The following is a 19062-nucleotide window of genomic DNA, read 5'->3' on the forward strand; positions in this document are numbered from 1 at the left end:
TCTATTCATAATACAAGAACATACCAAATTACATGAATATAACCCAAATGGTTAAGTGATGATGTAAACAAAAGTTTGAGGGACAGACAGACATATAAATATACTCCATAAAAATGGGGATAAATCTTAAAATGGCGCCAATAGATTTAGTTCACTAGGAATCTTTACATAAGTAGAGGACTGGAGGCAATGTCTCTGTTGTCATTACTCTGAGAACAGTGGTAGATGCAAAAGTAAGTTTCTAATTGCCATTCATTCAACTCTTGGAATCCTGTTCCACAAATGAATCATACTTGTGTTTACAACATACCTATCCAACCCCACCCATGTTTACACACCAGCAAGATACTTACGCTCCTCTTCTGACAATCGTATACTCATTATTCCCACAATGAAAACAAAGTCATATGGACAGCGTTCTTTTGCATACCAGGGCAGAGCAACATGGAATGAATTGCCCACTGAACTTAGACACAAAGACACAGTGATCACATTCAAGAGTGCTCTCAAAACTCACTTATTTCGACTGCAAGAACAAACTTAAAGACCTAATAATGTTTCCTACATTAAATATTCTTAGCATGTTTTCTATGCTTTTTAATTTCATGGTGGTTGTGTTTGTAATCATATCATTGTCTAATGTTGTAAAGCGCTAAAAGCTTCTAAAGATTAGGTGCTCAAAGTCCTCATTATTATTATTATTATTTACAAACATGCACTCGATTTTAAATTCAAAAGTACAAAATTCGCTACCTACCAAGTGAAGATCGCTTTGCGACACACATCATAAAATTAGTGACTCAAAAGTTACAATATAATTATAAAAATGATTACAGGTTACCAAAATCACATTTTCCTGCCATTTATTTGCTTTCTAAAACCCATGGTCTTAACTGTCATTTATATAAATATAAAAACCACATTTAAAGATTATTTACAAAGCGTTTATTAAGCTATTAAACAGTACAATTCATTTATGCAATATTACTTTAGAACATAACTTTCTTGCAGGGTTTAGCGAACAACCCGTTCAACAAAAATATTATATCCAGGACGGAAATATTATACCCAGGACTGAATATTGTGTAGGTGGCGCAAACATTTCATTGCTGACCTACTGATGCCATCAATTGGGGTCCGTTGTTGAAGCCATCCCTGCCTTGCCAACACTAAAAACAAAAAACGCTCAACATCATTCAACCTTTATTTCGTATTTAATTATATTTGTCTGTATTAAAAACACAATGTTGATTTTGTATAGCATTTGCGTTTTTGTGTTGTTTTTATTTGTGTAATTGACTTTTGTGGTTTATTGCCCTTAAAATGAAATTTGTAGATTTCGAAAGTGATTGGGCTGGTTTTGCATTATTGTCTGGCAATTTAGGGCTTTTAGAGGTGAAAATGAATGTTTCATGGACCTTCAGCTTTTCGTCATAGACTCTCATTTTCCAAGATTAGGTTTATAGCACCCCATACAAACTAACATGCGTAATTTAACTATTTATCTCTGCTTTTGCTAAAACCATATTAGATTCTCTGAGATAACTCACAGCCATGAAAATTTTATAATAGAAACATTGACAATTTTGATTCAAAACTATAAAAAAAATTGTGGTTAGTATTTGGTGTCCAGAAAAAAAAGAATAAATACTATAATTACAATATTATTTAAAAATCAAAATCAATAAATTAGCTTAGATCCAAATCAGGCAAAAACATTCTTGGAGAAAACTATTTTTTACTGTTGGCTGCCTAGATACAGTAGTAGTAAGGGTAAGGAAAGGACAGATAAAGCAGTGAAAGCTACGATGCAGTTCACCCAATTCTGAATAAATATTCAATTTATAGACTTAAAATATTATATGTTCCATGTACTTGGCAAAAGATGTGAAATGAAAACAAGATTCAGAACACCAAGAGTGGTATCCATCGTATTGAATAAATTGCAAAGATTTGATGCCATTGCATAGATGTCATCTAGAACATGATTCATGGATATGTACTAAAGGGTAAACCATGGCAACATTTTTGTATCCTAACATTTTCTACTGACTTTGGAAGTTATTTTATTTACTTTAATTCATTTACACTTTATAAATTTACCTTTCATTTTATATACGTTGTTTAGGCCTTAACATCTTTTACCTTTTACAAACTGAAGTACTTCATTCGGGAGGGTTTATGTTGCTATACATTTGTTTTATTTTTGCCATTTCCGTGTTTAGAAATGAAGTTATATTTGACCATATGTAGATATTGCTGCGTTTATTCTGGTATTTAACTTTAATACATGCTCAAATACTTCATCATGTCACTTGTTCGTTTGCTGCATTCCAGCAGCAACATTTTACTTGTTATCGCTATTTTGGGTCAGTGGTTACCATGCAGAACTCGCAACCTAAAGGGCGCAGGTCTTTCATACAACCACTGGATCAACATGGGCTGACGTTTGTGGTGTATTTTTGAACAAGGCACTTTACTCCAATCAAACGTAGCAGTAAATAACGTACCAATATTGAAGTGTGATAAAATTGCAAACAAAAACCAATTATCATTATTCTCTATAATCAAACTGACTAATTTGCAAGGGCATTTGCTTCAGTTCTGGCTATTCCGACACATATTTCTATGTCCTGTTGTTTGGAATCATACCATACTTCAGTCAGTGTTAACTTAACCAAATTAATTTCTTACCAAATCACCAAGCCACATTTAACAATCCATGACTAGCATATAACAGGCAAAGATATTCATTACATATTAAAACCTAAATATATTGCTGCAGAATCTAGGATATTAGAATACAGCAATATAAAACTGGTTGATAGTACAAGGGTATTAGTAAGTGCTATGACTATGTGTCATCCCTTAATCAGTGGGTGAAAAGGAGATTATTGTGCTATTAAGGTGTGAGAGGTAGATTGACTCTCAAAGAAATCCCTGAAAAAAGGACATGACCACAAACCAAAACGAACGCACATGCTAGCAATCATTGTTATAGCATGCTGACACCAAGTAAAAAAAAAGAAAAACAATATTTTATTTCTAAATAATTACATTTCTGTCTTATTCTACCTTTTTGTTGAGCAACTAGTAATAGATTAGTTTTAAAAAAAAATGCTTGTCCAAATATTCTCTATTAATAAACAACATAAAAATGCAAATATGTGTACAACAAATGCAGAACAAATTATTGACTTACATATATTGACTTGTGGCAAGGATGGCTATTATATTTAAAAATTCAAAATCTGAGTAAACGGTTTTAGATGACAAAGAGGAGAGGAAGAGAACTTCAAAATACTATGTTTTAGGCCACAGGGATGGAACAAAATTACTCAACCAAAATAATCTGGTCATGGAAGTCTAATCAATATGTCTCCCTAAATAGGTCAACTAGCTTTCTGATGTCTGAGGGACCAGAAGTGCCAACAAATAAACATATCAATGGGCAAATCCAAAATCACTCATATGCATTATTGAAGGCAATTTTCCTGCATAAACAGTTACTGATTACAAATAACCAATTACGTGAAACGATGACTAAGAACCTGTTCAAGAATGATATGTCGCATATTTAACTTTCTGAACAAATCTGTAATTGTACATTTTCAATAATAGTGTAGTTAGACAACTTTATGATGTACATATCATAATCGGGTCTAGGGACCTGTTCCGCCCACCTCAGGCTATAAGGATTCTGGATTGTATCGTTGCATATTTGGCTCTGTATACAGTTATAACAATGGCACTAATTAAAGGTAAATGCTTAGCTATTCCACTGTTTACAAATCCATGCTTAATTATAACATTGATTAATGGTCCATTCAACTTAAATCCATGAAAATATTAAAGATTAAATTGCATTGTCAAGCACTACATGTAAATATATATTCAATTGTAATAGTTCTCATACATGAAAGGAACAGTTCTATCAACACAACTCCTTAAATTGTAGCCTAATGAGCAATTGATGGTTGATGCAGCTTGCACTGACTGAATGAAGATCATGGATTTCTTTAATAAGATACGTACAGTAAAGTGCATGCTGATGAATAGTAAGATGTTGGTGAATAGTACAGTGTATGTTGGAAAATAGTCTAGTATATGTTTGTAAATAGTACTGCATATGATGGTGAATAGTACATTATGTTGATGAATAGTACAGCATATGTGAAGAGTACAGTGTATATTGGCAAATTGTACAGCATGATGGTGAACAGTCCATTATGTTGGCAAATAGTACAGTACATATTGAAGAATAGCATAGTATATGTTGGTGGTTAGTACAGTATATGTTGGTGAATAGCATAGTGTATGTTGGTGGATAGTACAGTATATGTTGGTGAATAGCATAGTGTATGTTGGTGGATAGTAGAGTATATGTTGGTGAATAGGTTGGTGAATTAATCTTTCAGTACAATGCATGCAGCTTAGATCTTAATAAAGATACACAAAGCCACCGATGTGGATATGCCACAGGCTGCAAATTGCTAGTGTATACATATGATATATGTATGTTTGTATGAATTAGATTTAATGATATATCTCCACATTCTTGATATATAGTGTAATCAATAAAGGCATAAACAACAAATATAAAAATAAAAAAGAGGTACAATCCACCAAGATGACTAAAAAAATACAATTCTTAAAATGTAAAAGCAAAATGTTTGATATAAAACACTTTTAAAAAGTTAAAATCTTTTAAAGCATCAACATAATGACTGAATCCATTCTAAATGAACATATCGGAGGGTGCATCAGGCCTCTTCCACAGCCATAACATCAAAGTCAACAATGGATGCATTCTAAATGAACATATCGGAGGGTGCATTGGGTCTCTTCCACAGCCATAACATCAGCGTCAACAATGGATGCATTCTAAATGAACATATTGGAGGGTGCATCAGGCCTCTTCCACAGCCATAACATCAACGTCATTACTGTATGCATTCTAAATGAACATATTTTGGAGGGTGAATCAGGCCTCTTCCACAGCCATTATATCAACGTCAACAATGGATGCATTCTAAATGAACATATTGGAGGGTGCATCAGGCCTCTTCCACAGCCATAACATCAGCGTCATCACTCGATGCATTCTAAATGAACATATTGGAGGGTGCATTGGGCCTTTTCCATGGCCATAACTTCAACGTCAACAATGGATGCATTCTAAATGAACATATTGGATGGTGCATTGGTCCTCTTCCTCATCCATAACATCAGCGTCATCACTTGATGCATTCTAAATGAACATATTGGAGGGTGCATCAGGCCTCTTCCACATCCATAACATCAGCGTCATTACTGGATGCATTCCAAATCGACATTCAGAATAGTGCATTGGAACAGATCTACATCCACAAAATGAACATCATCATGGGATGCATTCCAAGTCAACATGTAAAAAAAGATGCATCGCATCTGTTCCACATCCACAGCATGAACATCGCTGGAAACATACCAAGTCAGCATGCAGGGTACATCATGCCTGTTCCACATCTGAAGTTCCCAACAGTGCAAGACTGGAGGGTGGGGGTCGAAATGGTTTCCCCAGGTACCATAAAGCAAGAAGCAGCTAGTCAATTCAACTTTTTGCCCACCAGTAAGTTTTGGCAAAGAAAAAATAGATCTATTTGTGCTACCAATGAAACTAATTGCATAATGAAGCCAAAAATAAATAAGAGACTGATACAAGCATTTTGAACTCGATTAAAAAAATTAAATCTCATGTACTTTACACAGAACGTCTATACAGTTGTGTTATTGTAATATCAAATTAATTCCGACCGATTCCATAAGATGTCTGTTCTATTTGCACACATGCTTTTGACAGCTTGGATGTTGATATTGTGTGATCTTTCATGGTGAAGGAAGCCAGAGAATATGCAGGGAACCACCAACACAGGGTGGCTGATCATCTACCTGCACACATGCTACAACAACTGTATGAACTGCAGCAAAGAAATACTACACCACTGTCCATTAATTCCATATTATTCTCCTATGACGAAAATATTTTATTGCTTTTTATTTGTGTTTTAATAGAGTAATAGAAGACATTAAGTAAAAATCACTACATTATTTTTGCCTATAATAACTGTTAATGTAAAATCAAGCTTTGTTACTTTCAATAAAGTAAACCTCTTCACAAACAAATCATTTTTTTTAATTGTTCTATGAGAGTTCTAAAGTGCTTTGCAAAAATACAGTCTTGTTATAGTCAACTAAAAGTGCTTAGTCTTTTAATTTCTCTATCAGAGAGTCACCAAGTACATTGTCAAAATACACATTGTCATTATAAGCAACTAAAGAAAATAGTCTTTAAATTGGTCAATGAATCTTCCAATGCTTATAATTATTGATTCAGGTGTTGAGAGCAACACACTTGCTGTAACACTTTTAAGTATTAATACAGAAATATAAAAATGAATAGAAAAAAAAATTTAAAAAGAAAAAGAATGTGGATTCTAGTGTAGAACTTGGATAAAGAAAGTGATAGTAATTGGTTAATAAAAAGGTTCTTTTTAAGAAAGTATAAACATTTATAAGACAAGTTTCCCATTGGTCCAATTAATCAACCATGCCCTAATAATCCCATCACATATGACTTTAAAAAATAAGCAGGTATATAAGGTACTGCTAACAGTAAACTTGTTACATTCTTTGGGATACATAAAATATGTGGCAGATAAGATAGCTATAGTTAGTTTATTCCCCTGGATTTTCTCATTAAGATGATGAGGTCAAGGTGTGTTTGGGTTGGGTGCTGGTTGGCAGATTAAGAACTCATGGCTGGAGTTGGCAGGACATGCCAAATCACTGAAAATGAAAGAAAACTATTTAAAGTAGATTCAATCAATCAAAATGAATTAAAGGAACAAATTTAAGTGTAACCTTACATTAATGTGTTTGCACCTGCATGGGGTGTTATTGCAACATGTAAAATATGTAGGTACATGTAATTAAGTTTTCTATAACGTATGGTTCTTCTGTCAAATAGCTTCTTTTGGGAGGCTGACACAATGAACATGTGAATGAATTCATAAAAATGTCCCTACCTAACCAAAATGTCTTTAAGTAAATGAAGCATATTGTGTATTTCATAAAAAAATCTGCCAGATAAAAGAACATATACCAAGGTATATAACCATTTTTAGCAAGAAGAAATCAAACCCTAATGTACAAGCTGAACATTGTGAACATGACGATGAACATAGCTCAGGGCAAGCAGAACAAGTGATTAATTCAGCAAGACTCTCGCTAGCGGAAATCAAGAGTGATTGCGGTCATCTACAACAAACTGTCGTTTCACTCAGAGAAGAGATTATATCTCTGAAGGCAACCCAAATCACATTGGTGAATATGAATGACCTTAATGCATTCCGTGCTGATGTAAACAATAAGGTACAGACACAATCTCAAACAATAGAACTGCTCCGTAATGAGATTACGTCACTGAAAACTACTCAAAGCGTGTTGATGAAAGAAAATGAAACTCTCCACACCATCACCGAGCAACTTAGAGTTAAGCTGATGAAATCTTTGAGTAAACCCATGTCTTATGCGGATGTCGTTCGCACGAATAGTCCAGCTGTAAGTAACCTATCATGTAGTCCCAATGGATGTCATGATAGCTCTCCATCAGTTGCTGCTCAGAACAAGATTCATGTGTCTAACTGTTCATCTTCCGTCTTGATTGACTCTAACAAAACTGGTTGCGATACACACTGCCGCCTATCAAGTGAATCTCAGAACAGAACTGCAGTGTCTAACTGTTTGTCTCCCGTGTTGGTTGAGGCTGACGACTCTACACCAGGTACAACGGCAGTGGAGTCACGAACCGGTGCAACGGCCCAAACAACTATGGAAAAGAGTGGGGTCAGTGCTCTGCAAACTCTGGTTTCAAAAAGTTCGGATATAATTTCACAGACTTTCGTGAGAAGACATATCGCCCCCTTCGATGGAAATATCCCACAGATTTATAAAGCCAGTGTTCATCCTGATGTGACAAATGTTGTGCGCACACCCATTCAGAATCAAAATAAACTGTTAACTTCGACTTCGACCAGGATAGAGAACGCTAGGCATCCGATTACTAGCAACAGTAATGTGAAAGGTATAGACTTGAAAACCCCTCCTAGCAAGATACCTACCGTTATTGGGGGTCAGGTAGAAAGACCTAGATCATTTGGTAAATCAGGTTTAGAAATAGGTTCAGAGAGTATTGTTGGACATGAGGATGTTGATGACAAAAATGAGAATGTTGTATTTGAAGGTGTAGTTAGACGTAGAACAAGGCGCTTTTATGTGGGTGGCATTGGCGTCAAATCTACTGCTGAAGGCCTCGGTAAATTCTTGAAAGAATACGATATAGATCCGTTATCCATAAAGTTTATCCACAGTAGACGTAATTGTCTATCGGCCAAGCTGACTGTATATAATTCAGACTGCGACACTGTTGAAAATGATGTAACATGGCCAAAAGGTGTTTATGTAAGAAGGTGGTATGGGAATCAATCTTGGCGAGACAGGTTTAGCAATCGCGATCAGGAGGCAAATGAAGGTGCAGGATGCGATATTCTGTGACTAGGGTGACAGTTAATTGTTCATAAATTTGCCATTATGTTCTGTCGTAAGTTAATGTGTTTTGTCATCTTTGTCATTTTAGTCCTGCTTTCACGATGCATAAGTATTAATATGCCTATATTGCAAGTTAATATGAATCTTAATATACTGACCTGGAATGTTAGAGGAATTATGTCCTCTGCTCTTAGCTTTAGTGCAATGCTGGATAAATATAATGTTGACGTAGCTTGCGTAACTGAACATAAACTATTACAGCACATACTTCCATTTTGCGATACTATTCGTTCTGATTATAAATGCACTGCTAAGGCAGAGGATATTTCCTCTAATTGTATGTTAATAAAATGTGGTAAAGGAGGAGTTGCAATCTTCTGCAAAACTTCTCTCATGAGATATGCTAACTTTATAGATGAAGTTAATAGTGACAGAGTTGTTGGCATAGAATTCAAATTTCCTGATATGCAAAATGTATTTATTTTTTGTGTATATATGCCGACCCTATTATATGGCATAGATTGTTACAAAGCGCAAATTGAGTTGATTCAAAATCTCTATGATCAGTACTCACAGCTGGGGGACGTGTATTTTACTGGTGATTTCAATGCAGTAGCTGAACCAGCCACTTTCAGAGATTACAAAGATAGAGTATTTCATGAGTTCTTGCGATATAATAATCTAGTGAGTGCTGGACATTTAATAATATGCAATGGTTCCCGCTATACGTTCACCCCAGCAAGAACGATGATTGATCATTTTGTACTGTCGGATCAATGCATAGGTAGATTACGAAGTGTGCACATTGTTTCAGATCACGAAGAGCACGCGATATCTGACCACCTCCCTATCCTTACTTCCCTTCGTACAGTGACCTGTGGGAGAGACTTCAGACAGTCTATGAAGAGAAACAACATAGCCTGGAATAAATTAAACGCTGATATCTTGAAAAACTATCAATCTGAGCTGGACCTTCGCCTGAAAACTTTAGATATAGATACTATTTCGGACAATGTTGATAGCTTTTACCAGCACATTGTTAATGCAATACAGCAGTCAAGCGACATCGCGCTTCCAAAGTCTAAATTCAATTATCATGCCAAACCATATTGGTCAAATGAACTCAAAGAAGCACATAAACTTCAAAGACAAGCTAGGTATACTTGGATAAATGAGGGAAGACCGAGGGGTAGTCAATTTAATTCTTACAGAGAATATAAAGATAAGAAGAGAGACTTTAGAAACGTTCAAAAACTGGCTGTGGAAAAATATATGGGGGAGGTGTATGAAGAAATTGAAAAAGCACATGAATGCGATGTAAGACACTTTTGGAAAATGATCAACATTAAGAGAGGGAACAATACAAATTTTTGTCAGGAACTATCAACTGATGGAGTTTGTGTCCGTGATGATGATTCCATCGCAAATGGCTTTGCTAGATACTATGAGGACATTCACACGCCGAATTTAAACCATAGTTTTGACGGAAACTTTTATGAATTTATAGAGAGAGAATTAAATCGGGGTCTACAGGACGAAGTAAGCCATATCGAGGCCTTACAGACCAGTATCAGTTTAAATGAAGTAAGAGAAATCATTAAAGGTCTAAAGAAATCAAAAGCATCGGGCCATGATCAAATTTGCAATGAACATTTGATCTATGGCAGCGACTACCTCATCGAGTGTATGACAATTTTATTTACTCGGATGATTGATCAATCTTACATACCTGTAGATTGCAAAAAAGGGTTAGTAATACCACTGTACAAAGGTAACAGAAAATCAAAGAACTCCCTCGAAAGTTACAGGCCTGTTACTTTACTGCCTGTTATCTACAAAACCTTTGAAAAAATTATTCATGAACGTTTGGTAACTTGGCTCAAAGATACTAATTCTAGTATACCCAGTTCACAACAACATGGTTACCAAAAAGGTTTAGGCTGCACAACAGCGAGTTTTGTGCTGTTGCAATCAGTACAATATAATGTAAACATGGGTTCACGGGTTTTTGCTGCTTTTCTTGATACAAAAAAGGCATTTGATACCGTGTGGCACGAAGGACTGCTTTTTAAATTATTCACGTTGGGAATTACGGGTAAATCCCTTTTGATATTTTTTAACATGTATACAAATTTACAGAGTAAAGTTCTTGTAAATGGGCAATTTTCAGATTGGTTCTCAATTGGCCAAGGAGTGAGACAAGGGGGTGTTTTGTCAACCTTGATGTACACAATATTTATAAATGACTTGCTGCTACAGTTAGAAAATAGTGGATTTGGAGCAAAGATTGGATCCTTAGCTGTGGGAAATCCAACCCTAGCTGATGATATTTCACTTTTGGCTATATATCCTAGCAATCTACAAAAGCTGTTAGATATAGCATACGACTACAGTAATAAGTGGCGATTCGAGCTTAGTGTCACAAAGTCATACATTATCATTTTCGGACCCCAATACAAGAATTTTATCAATATGAAATGGTATCTTGGCCCGTCATGTTTGCCGGTCACCGATTCGGCAACACACCTGGGTCACCGGATTAACTCAAAGCTGACGTCGCATGACGCAATACTCGATGCATGCAAGAAAGGGAAAAAATCTTTTCACGGTCTGTTTGGTATTGGCATTAAACCGAATGGTTTAAATCCTTTGGTTGCTGCAAATGTAATTAAAAAGGTAATTTTCCCTTCAATGTTTTATGGAAGTGAATTATGGTGTAACATTTCAAAAAGTGACCTCGCTTTATTGGATAAAACTCTGAGGTATTTTGCCAAACATTTACAAGGTTTTCCAATACATACAAGATCAGACATTGCCCTGGGAATGCTAGGATGGACATCAGCGCAGTCCGAAATTGATAGAAGAAAATTGATCTTTTTACACAGATTGTGTTTGATGCCTAACAATGTACATACTAAACGTGTGTTTAATGTTGCGTTATTTCACTTCATTCTGAGCGGATGCATGTCAAGCTGCGGGTTAATTTCAAATTTATATTATACCTCAAAGAAGTTTGACTTGCTCGGGTATCTAACTGATTATTTACATCATTCTGAAATTCCAGATAAACATAATTGGAAAGAAATTGTAAGGTCAAAAATTGTTGGTCTTGAAAATAGCCTCTGGAGAGTTCGTATGTCTAATCAAGCAGATTTTGATAGATTCTCTTCGATACACGAATACTTACGACCTGCCTCAGTGTGGCAGTCGGCTAAAACTAGACAACACACTAAGGTATTTACATATGTAGCTAAACTATGGGCTGCTGTTCCACAAACACAGCTTGATATGTGTAATAGATGTGGGAATGTTTATACAGACTTGATACTTCATTGTTGTGTTAGTTGTCCTTATATGTCGAACTTTCGAAATTCTTTCTGGGATTTCCTTACTGATAAATTTCCCCTGGGCCTGCACATTACGTTATTTAATGCAGAAGATGAGCTGCAACTACAATATCTTTTAGGTAAAAGGTTACCATCAGGAGTAATCGACAAAGAAAACTCCAAGCTATTCGTCCTGTATGCAGCATACTTTGTCATGCAGTGTGCAGCTATCTTCTGTAAATAAGGTACTGAAACTTGCAACTTATGAGTTGACGAACACTTTGTTGATTGATATTGTGTAAGAATTTGTATTCCAATATAGAATTTTTTTTTTTTTTTTTTTTTTTTTTTTTTTTTTTTTATATATTTATTGATTGTATTCAGATGATTTATTCTTATATCATGTAATCTTCCATGGAAGGAAATAAAGATGATGATGAAGTGTAACCTTACATTAATGTGTTTGCACCTGCATGGGGTGTTATTGCAACATGTAAAATATGTAGGTACATGTAATTAAGTTTTCTATAACGTATGGTTCTTCTGTCAAATAGCTTCTTTTGGGAGGCTGACACAATGAACATGTGAATGAATTCATAAAAATGTCCCTACCTAACCAAAATGTCTTTAAGTAAATGAAGCATATTGTGTATTTCATAAAAAAATCTGCCAGATAAAAGAACATATACCAAGGTATATAACCATTCTATTTCTAACTTCATGTCCCCATAAGTAAAGTCCATATTGATTGGTAGCCTACAACCATTTCTACATATTGCAATCTTTATCTTTTAAATGTTTACCTTAAGTTTCCTTAGTTTGTGATCTATAACCAAGTCTAAACCATTTGGAACACCTGTACAAGAACTCAAAAATTGCCACTGTTATTAGCATGTAGTAAATAAGAAGCCTTATCAATGTCTACCCTCTATGCTGTGGAATATAAATTCCTCTTCTGGATTATTTAAAAGCATTGTAACAGGAAAGGTAACATACAATCACCCTGCCACACTCCAAGGAAACATGAAAATTCATTACTAATTATGTTATTAAATCTAACTCTGGATTTAACAGCATCAGACAGATTTAATAATATCCTCAAGACCCAATTTAATGAGGAACTATCAGCCAGTCATACAACATCTTTGGAAAATACCCCCTTTAAAAAGATTTGGAAAGAAACTAAGCAATATTTTCAATAGAAAACCTGTAGCATAGCTGAAAATTCATGGATATATGTAGACTACAATTAAGTTTTAATTGATTCAGAGCCTTATCAATTTTGGATACAGAAATAATTCATTCACTAAAAATAATATTAAACCCATACATGCTTCTAAATGAAATATATAAAATATTGTCATCTGTTATAAAATATTGGTCAAAACTAAAGTGTTATTTACTGCCATAAAGTATCACTGAAAGGTCTCCATATTAATATTAGATGCCAAAGGAGTTGCATTATCTTTCACTGATTTCCAATACAAGTTTATGTTTTTGAACCTCATTGCTTCCATTGTATTTCAAATCATAATCATTCAATTTTAAGACTAATCTAACCATTGTCATAGCCAGTCGGCACTGCCATGTCAGAACCAATCTAAATTTGTTAGTGCATTCACTAACCATTTCCAAATACAGTGTATGCAGATTTCTCCCTTAGACCTGACTGAGGAAAAGACTCTGGGCACTTACCATCTCATTTACCACTTGTCACATCTTTAAGGACACTCTGTCAATGATAATATTCTGCCAGCAAATTCGTGAGTTAAGTATGCTTCGGTTGAAGATGCTGTATCTTCCACTAAGCAGTTAGGAAAAGGGTGTTATATGGCTAAAACAGATATATCTAGTGCTTATCGAATCATACCATTCATGCCTTCACAATATCCTTTGCTTGGTTTATAATGTAAAATCAAGTTCTATTTTGATAAATGTTTGCTAATGGGCTGCAGTTAAAGCTGTAATATGTTTGAAACTTTTAGCAGGGCATTGCACTGGATAGCCAACAAAAAGAAATGGGTGTATGCAAACCAAAATGTATGCTTACAACAAGCTTGCAGCAAGCTTATGACAAGCTAGTAAGGGTGGTCACACAAGCTTTAAAGCTTGCAAAATCTAAAAGACTTGATGTAAGCTTGCGCAAGCCTGAATTAATCAGTTGTGAAAGTTGAAAGGTAGCAGGGCTGCATGAGATCAGTACTTCCTGAAATGTTGAAGAATATATATTGTTACTAGATCATGCTCAGTATAAGAAACTACTGTCAAATTAAAAGATGTTACCGGTAATCTAGTTTTTATTTATAACATCTGATAATGCACTTTAGTTAAATAATATACATTTTCAGCATTGTAAAATGCTAAGAATTTCAAATACTTGTACTTAACTGATACATAAATAAAATAATTATTATTCCAAAATTTCTCTATGTTTAAATTAACTATGAACATTTTTAATATATTTTAAAATAAACTGAATTATTTCTTGACCAAGACAAATTATGAAATGTTATTTTCTACAAATGTCTTTTTTCTCATTTTCAAAATTTTATAAATATTATACATGTTAGAGAAACAATTGAGTTTTTTTTCTTAAAGGAAATTCTTTAAGTGATTGTACACTCAATTAGCTATGTAGTTATTTTATCAGGGAATGGAAGACTGAATAAAGAATTCCATTTAGTAAAATCCTGTAAAATAGACAGTAATCACTGATTGCAAAGTTATTTACAGACTAACTTAATACAGCAAGATATCTGAGTCAAGTACTTGTAAATGGCAGCAGATTGTCATATATTTGTTTCAATGACAATCTGCTGCTAAATTAAAAAAAAATATATATATACAATATTTGTTTTTCTTTGAGATAGATGCATCCCATTCTGCCAATATTCTATAAAGAATTGAGCTTTGTGAATTTCGCTTCTTTAAAAAGAAATCAAATGAAAGCATGGAAGACGAAATGTGGTTTTCTGCTGGACTATCTTGACTAACTACCCACATATAATTTCCGGCACTATTATATGGGAAAAATCCAAAATGCAAAATCAGGGTTCGAATGCATGGCTGGTTTGTCCCCTGCAGCACCCGAGCTCCTGGTCACTTCGGGACAATCGACCCCTTGTTGGCTAGGTCATTCCAGCCAGCATGAATTGCTGATCTAGCAGGAGTGCTAGGGGTAGAGAGAGAGGCATCTATCTATGTCTCAGCTATTGGGTATGTGCACAAAACTGAAAACTATCCTTGATCCAACAAATTCCTTTCTTATTCAAAAACTCCCACAAATGCTTCATAAACATTTACCACACACAATGTATGCCAGACTACCAATTGATAAATGTATGCTACAAAAATTTGTTCTAGTCTTGCCAACATTTACCCACAATGCCTTTCATGCAGCTCTATTTAAGTCTATATTTCTTCTTGCATTTCATGCATTTCTGCAGGTAGGGGAAATGACCATTTGACAGCCTGGTTGCATAAATCCAAACTTACTTCAATTCTGTCAGGTTAGTTCAGTGACAATGGTTTAGTTGTCCAGTTTACAAATTACAAATACTCCAAGGGTACACTTTTTCGCCTGAGTGTTTTGCCTCCAAATGTACAAGACCCGTACCCTGTCCACATTCTGCATCAATATTTACAACTGCAGGGTTGTCATGCAGGACCACTCTTCCGTACCTCTGGGGCGATTGCCCCGAACTAGGCACGAATTTAACCAAGCCCTGTGTACATCACTCTTGCAATGTGGTTTAAATTCTCAATTATTCAAGACTCATAGTTTTAGGACTGGGGCACCAATGGAGGGTGCTAAACAGGGTCTCTCAGTCTTATTTAGGTCTTGGGTAGGTGGAGGTCTGATGTCTTACAGTATCACCCCTCAAAAACAAATCCTTCTTATACTGGAATCTCCTTATCATCAAAATGGTGGGGGTCCCAAACTTTTCTTTCTTTAATGTCATCATTTGTTCCAGTAAAACAAAGCCCTTCTACTCTGAATACTGAAACAAAGTTTGATCCATAATTTTAATTTTACTCTTTACAACAAGACCACAAAATTATGCAAAACTCACTTAAAGCTTGGAAATTAATTTTTCTGCTACATTCCCAACATGCTTGACCAGAATATGTATGATTAGCAAACAACAATAGGCTTATTGATGAGAAAATGTCCCAAGGACATTTGAGGTTAAAACATTACCTGATTCATGCACTAACACAGAGCGGGGTCAATAATAGGCTAATCTAAAGTCTTTGCATAAAAAATGCATTACATTCAAGGTAAACGTCTAATAATAATTAAACACTTATCAATAAGTCATTTAAGAAGGATTATGTGTACCTGCTTATTGCCTAATTGTGTTCAATACTGTTCCTTAGTATCATTGATCAGTATAACCTTTTTGTTTCTTTTTTAATTAAAATGCATGGCTTTATTAACTAGTAATACAGCCTCGCTATCGATGCACTGCGAATAGAGACCAACAAAACAGTATTCTAAAGGTCAAATGTACTTGCTTGATTGTCATAGTACTAAAATCATTGCATGCATGTATTAAGCAGCCATGACTACTGGTATCATATGTCTTCAATACCATTTCAAGATGATAGTAGAAGTTTTATTAAATATAAGTCACACGTGTAAATTAGGAAATGGGTGAATGTTCTTAGTGATTACATATGAATGTATGCATGCATGGGTAGGTATGTGGACAGATGTGAGATGGCAATGATCGGTAAAGGAGAGCGCTTTAGTCCACTTGGTTGACACATAGTGAAATCATTCATGAACATAATATAAATACAACAAGGAAGGATCTGTAAATGAGCAATTACCTTGGATTGAATGTTTGCAAGAGTAACCCTGCACATTTCTTTGCAAATTCAAGACAATCATTAAACAGCTTGTACATTGTGGGCATAATCAATCAATATCATCCATTATCAACTTTTCCCTTTTGTCGATACCCCACACACCTGGAATGAATCCATTTTTGGCAGTCATCACAACAGCATTGGTATTAGCAGGCTTTGAACATACTCTACACATTTTTCTTTATAGGACCAATATTAAGTTCAATATTGCCTGCCACTATCAGGAGCAGCACTATGTTTGTTTGAAATCCCTGTTTCAAGTGTCTTAAAAGATATGTGTCATTGCAACAGCCAGGTTTGTCAGCAGTGATAAAGTATTCAACTATCTGAAATGCAACATTCATTAATAAAGTTAAGCTGTGAACAAAAATTTACCAAAGAGACAGGATAATCAGGGGCCATAACTTAGTTCAAATAATGAAGACGATGATGTCTGGCAGTGGGTATCAAAATACACATGTTTGGTATCTTTGTTGTGTGACCAGGCTAGATTACCTCTAATTGTGATACCTGTCTTTCATCTTTCCTAGATGAAAGAATATCATACCTCTGGTTGTTTGCAGTAGGTCTCCACTGGATCATGATGATCATAAGGAGGACGAAGAAAAAAAGGTGCCATATAGCTTCATCCAACCAGAGCACTTGCCAGTCCTAGTAAACAGAGATAGGTCATTTATTTCAAAATCTTCATCATACTAAACTATTATTTCCAATTTACCAAAATTTGGTGAGTATCCATTGTTGTAGACTTCATGATTGCTACAAGCCAGATTTATTGACCCATCAAACAATGGTCCATTCCCAACTATAATATGGCCCCTTTCCAAATTTAAGGCATATCTGTGTATTTAAATATATATATCATTTCTGCAAAACCATAAAATCTGGAGCTCACATAATTAAATAAATTCATAGAACTTCTACAGTTAAATTATACACACTCCCTTGATGATGTGAATTCAGTATTATTTGTTGTGTGGCAAACTGTGTGCATTCTTCGCTTAATATATAAATGGATTCATTGGATGCTACAAGTGGATTCTGTGTTTACAACAAGTGGATTCATTGGATGCTTAGTGCTAGGACGCACATGTTCTGAAAGAGAACAGCAATAAGGTACGCAATTTTAGTTTCACTACTAGTCTATTATTTGTTTGTTTGTTTTATGCAAATGTGTTTGCTATGATGAGGTTTCCATATTATGTATTGTTTATTCAATTCATGGAAATGTGTTGATGCTAGAGTTATTATGCAATTTACCTTTTAATTTTGTAACAAGTGGATTCTATGCTTACTATAAATGGATTCATTGGATACCTCAAGTGGATTCGGTGCTTACTATAAGTGGATTCATTGGATACTGTATGTGGATTCTGTGCCTACTACACACCACATTTAAAGTTTGAAGCAAACAATGATCCATCTGTAATGATGAAAGGACTACATCAGTTTACATGATGGTGAAAATGTCATTTTCTGCAAAAGCACAAACTCAAGGTATGCTCCAGAATTAAATTAAAGACATTTATCTATGTACCTTATACTGTTAGCAGGAAATTATTACATTAAATTAACACAATTTCTCATTATAGAAATTGCTACACTAATTGACTTTTATTAATAATTCAGATCGGTAGAAAATAAATATTTTATGCAAATAAAAGATGGGCAAGACCGTTACATTTTTCATGAAATAGTCGAAGGGCTAAGTCTTCAAGCAAGAAAGAAACTATAACAGTAATTGTTTATGTGTATATAATTTGGATTTTTAATGAAGCTTTAAAAAAATTTCAGTCATATCACCACAATGTCTGCAGTGTGGCAGTTTATAGTAATGTCTAGCACTGGGGCATCATGCCACAGACAATTAGCATGATATCCCACCAAGTCACATTATCCTGACACCAGGCCAACCAGTCATAACACTAACCTTTTAATGCTGAGCACCAAGCGAGGCAGCTGTTAGTACCATTTTTCAAAGTCTTTGGTATGACTCGGCCAGAAATAAAACCCACAACGTCCTGCATCCAACAGGAAATGTAACACTGTAGCAAGTTCAATCAACAGGCAGATAATGTTATATAGTATAACAGTAAATGTAACACTGTAGCAAGTTCAATCAATAGGCAGATAATGTAATATAGTATAACAGTAAATGTAACACTGTAGCAAGTTCAATCAATAGGCAGATAATGTTATATAGTATAACAGTAAATGTAACACTGTAGCAAGTTCAATCAATAGGCAGATAATGTAATATAGTATAACAGTA

General features: G+C 34.9%; 1 protein-coding gene across 1 annotated transcript in view; it reads right to left on the reverse strand.

Moving 5' to 3' along the window:
- Positions 1 to 846: 846 nt before the first annotated feature.
- LOC149771353 (Golgi-pH regulating cation channel-like) overlaps positions 847 to 19062 on the reverse strand; it is a 32996-nt gene continuing 14780 nt past the window's right edge. The window contains exons 3-4 of the mRNA XM_089948560.1: positions 17338 to 17441; positions 847 to 6828 (exon numbers count right to left, since the gene is read on the reverse strand). Of these exons, the coding sequence (XP_089804686.1) occupies positions 6753 to 6828; positions 17338 to 17441 (180 nt within the window). The 3' untranslated portion in view covers positions 847 to 6752. The remainder of the gene's footprint in view (positions 6829 to 17337; positions 17442 to 19062) is intronic.

The sequence above is a fragment of the Sinohyriopsis cumingii genome, unplaced genomic scaffold (genome assembly GCF_028554795.1).
Source record: "Sinohyriopsis cumingii isolate HCF-2022 unplaced genomic scaffold, ASM2855479v2 utg001938l, whole genome shotgun sequence".
NCBI lineage: Eukaryota > Metazoa > Mollusca > Bivalvia > Unionida > Unionidae > Sinohyriopsis > Sinohyriopsis cumingii.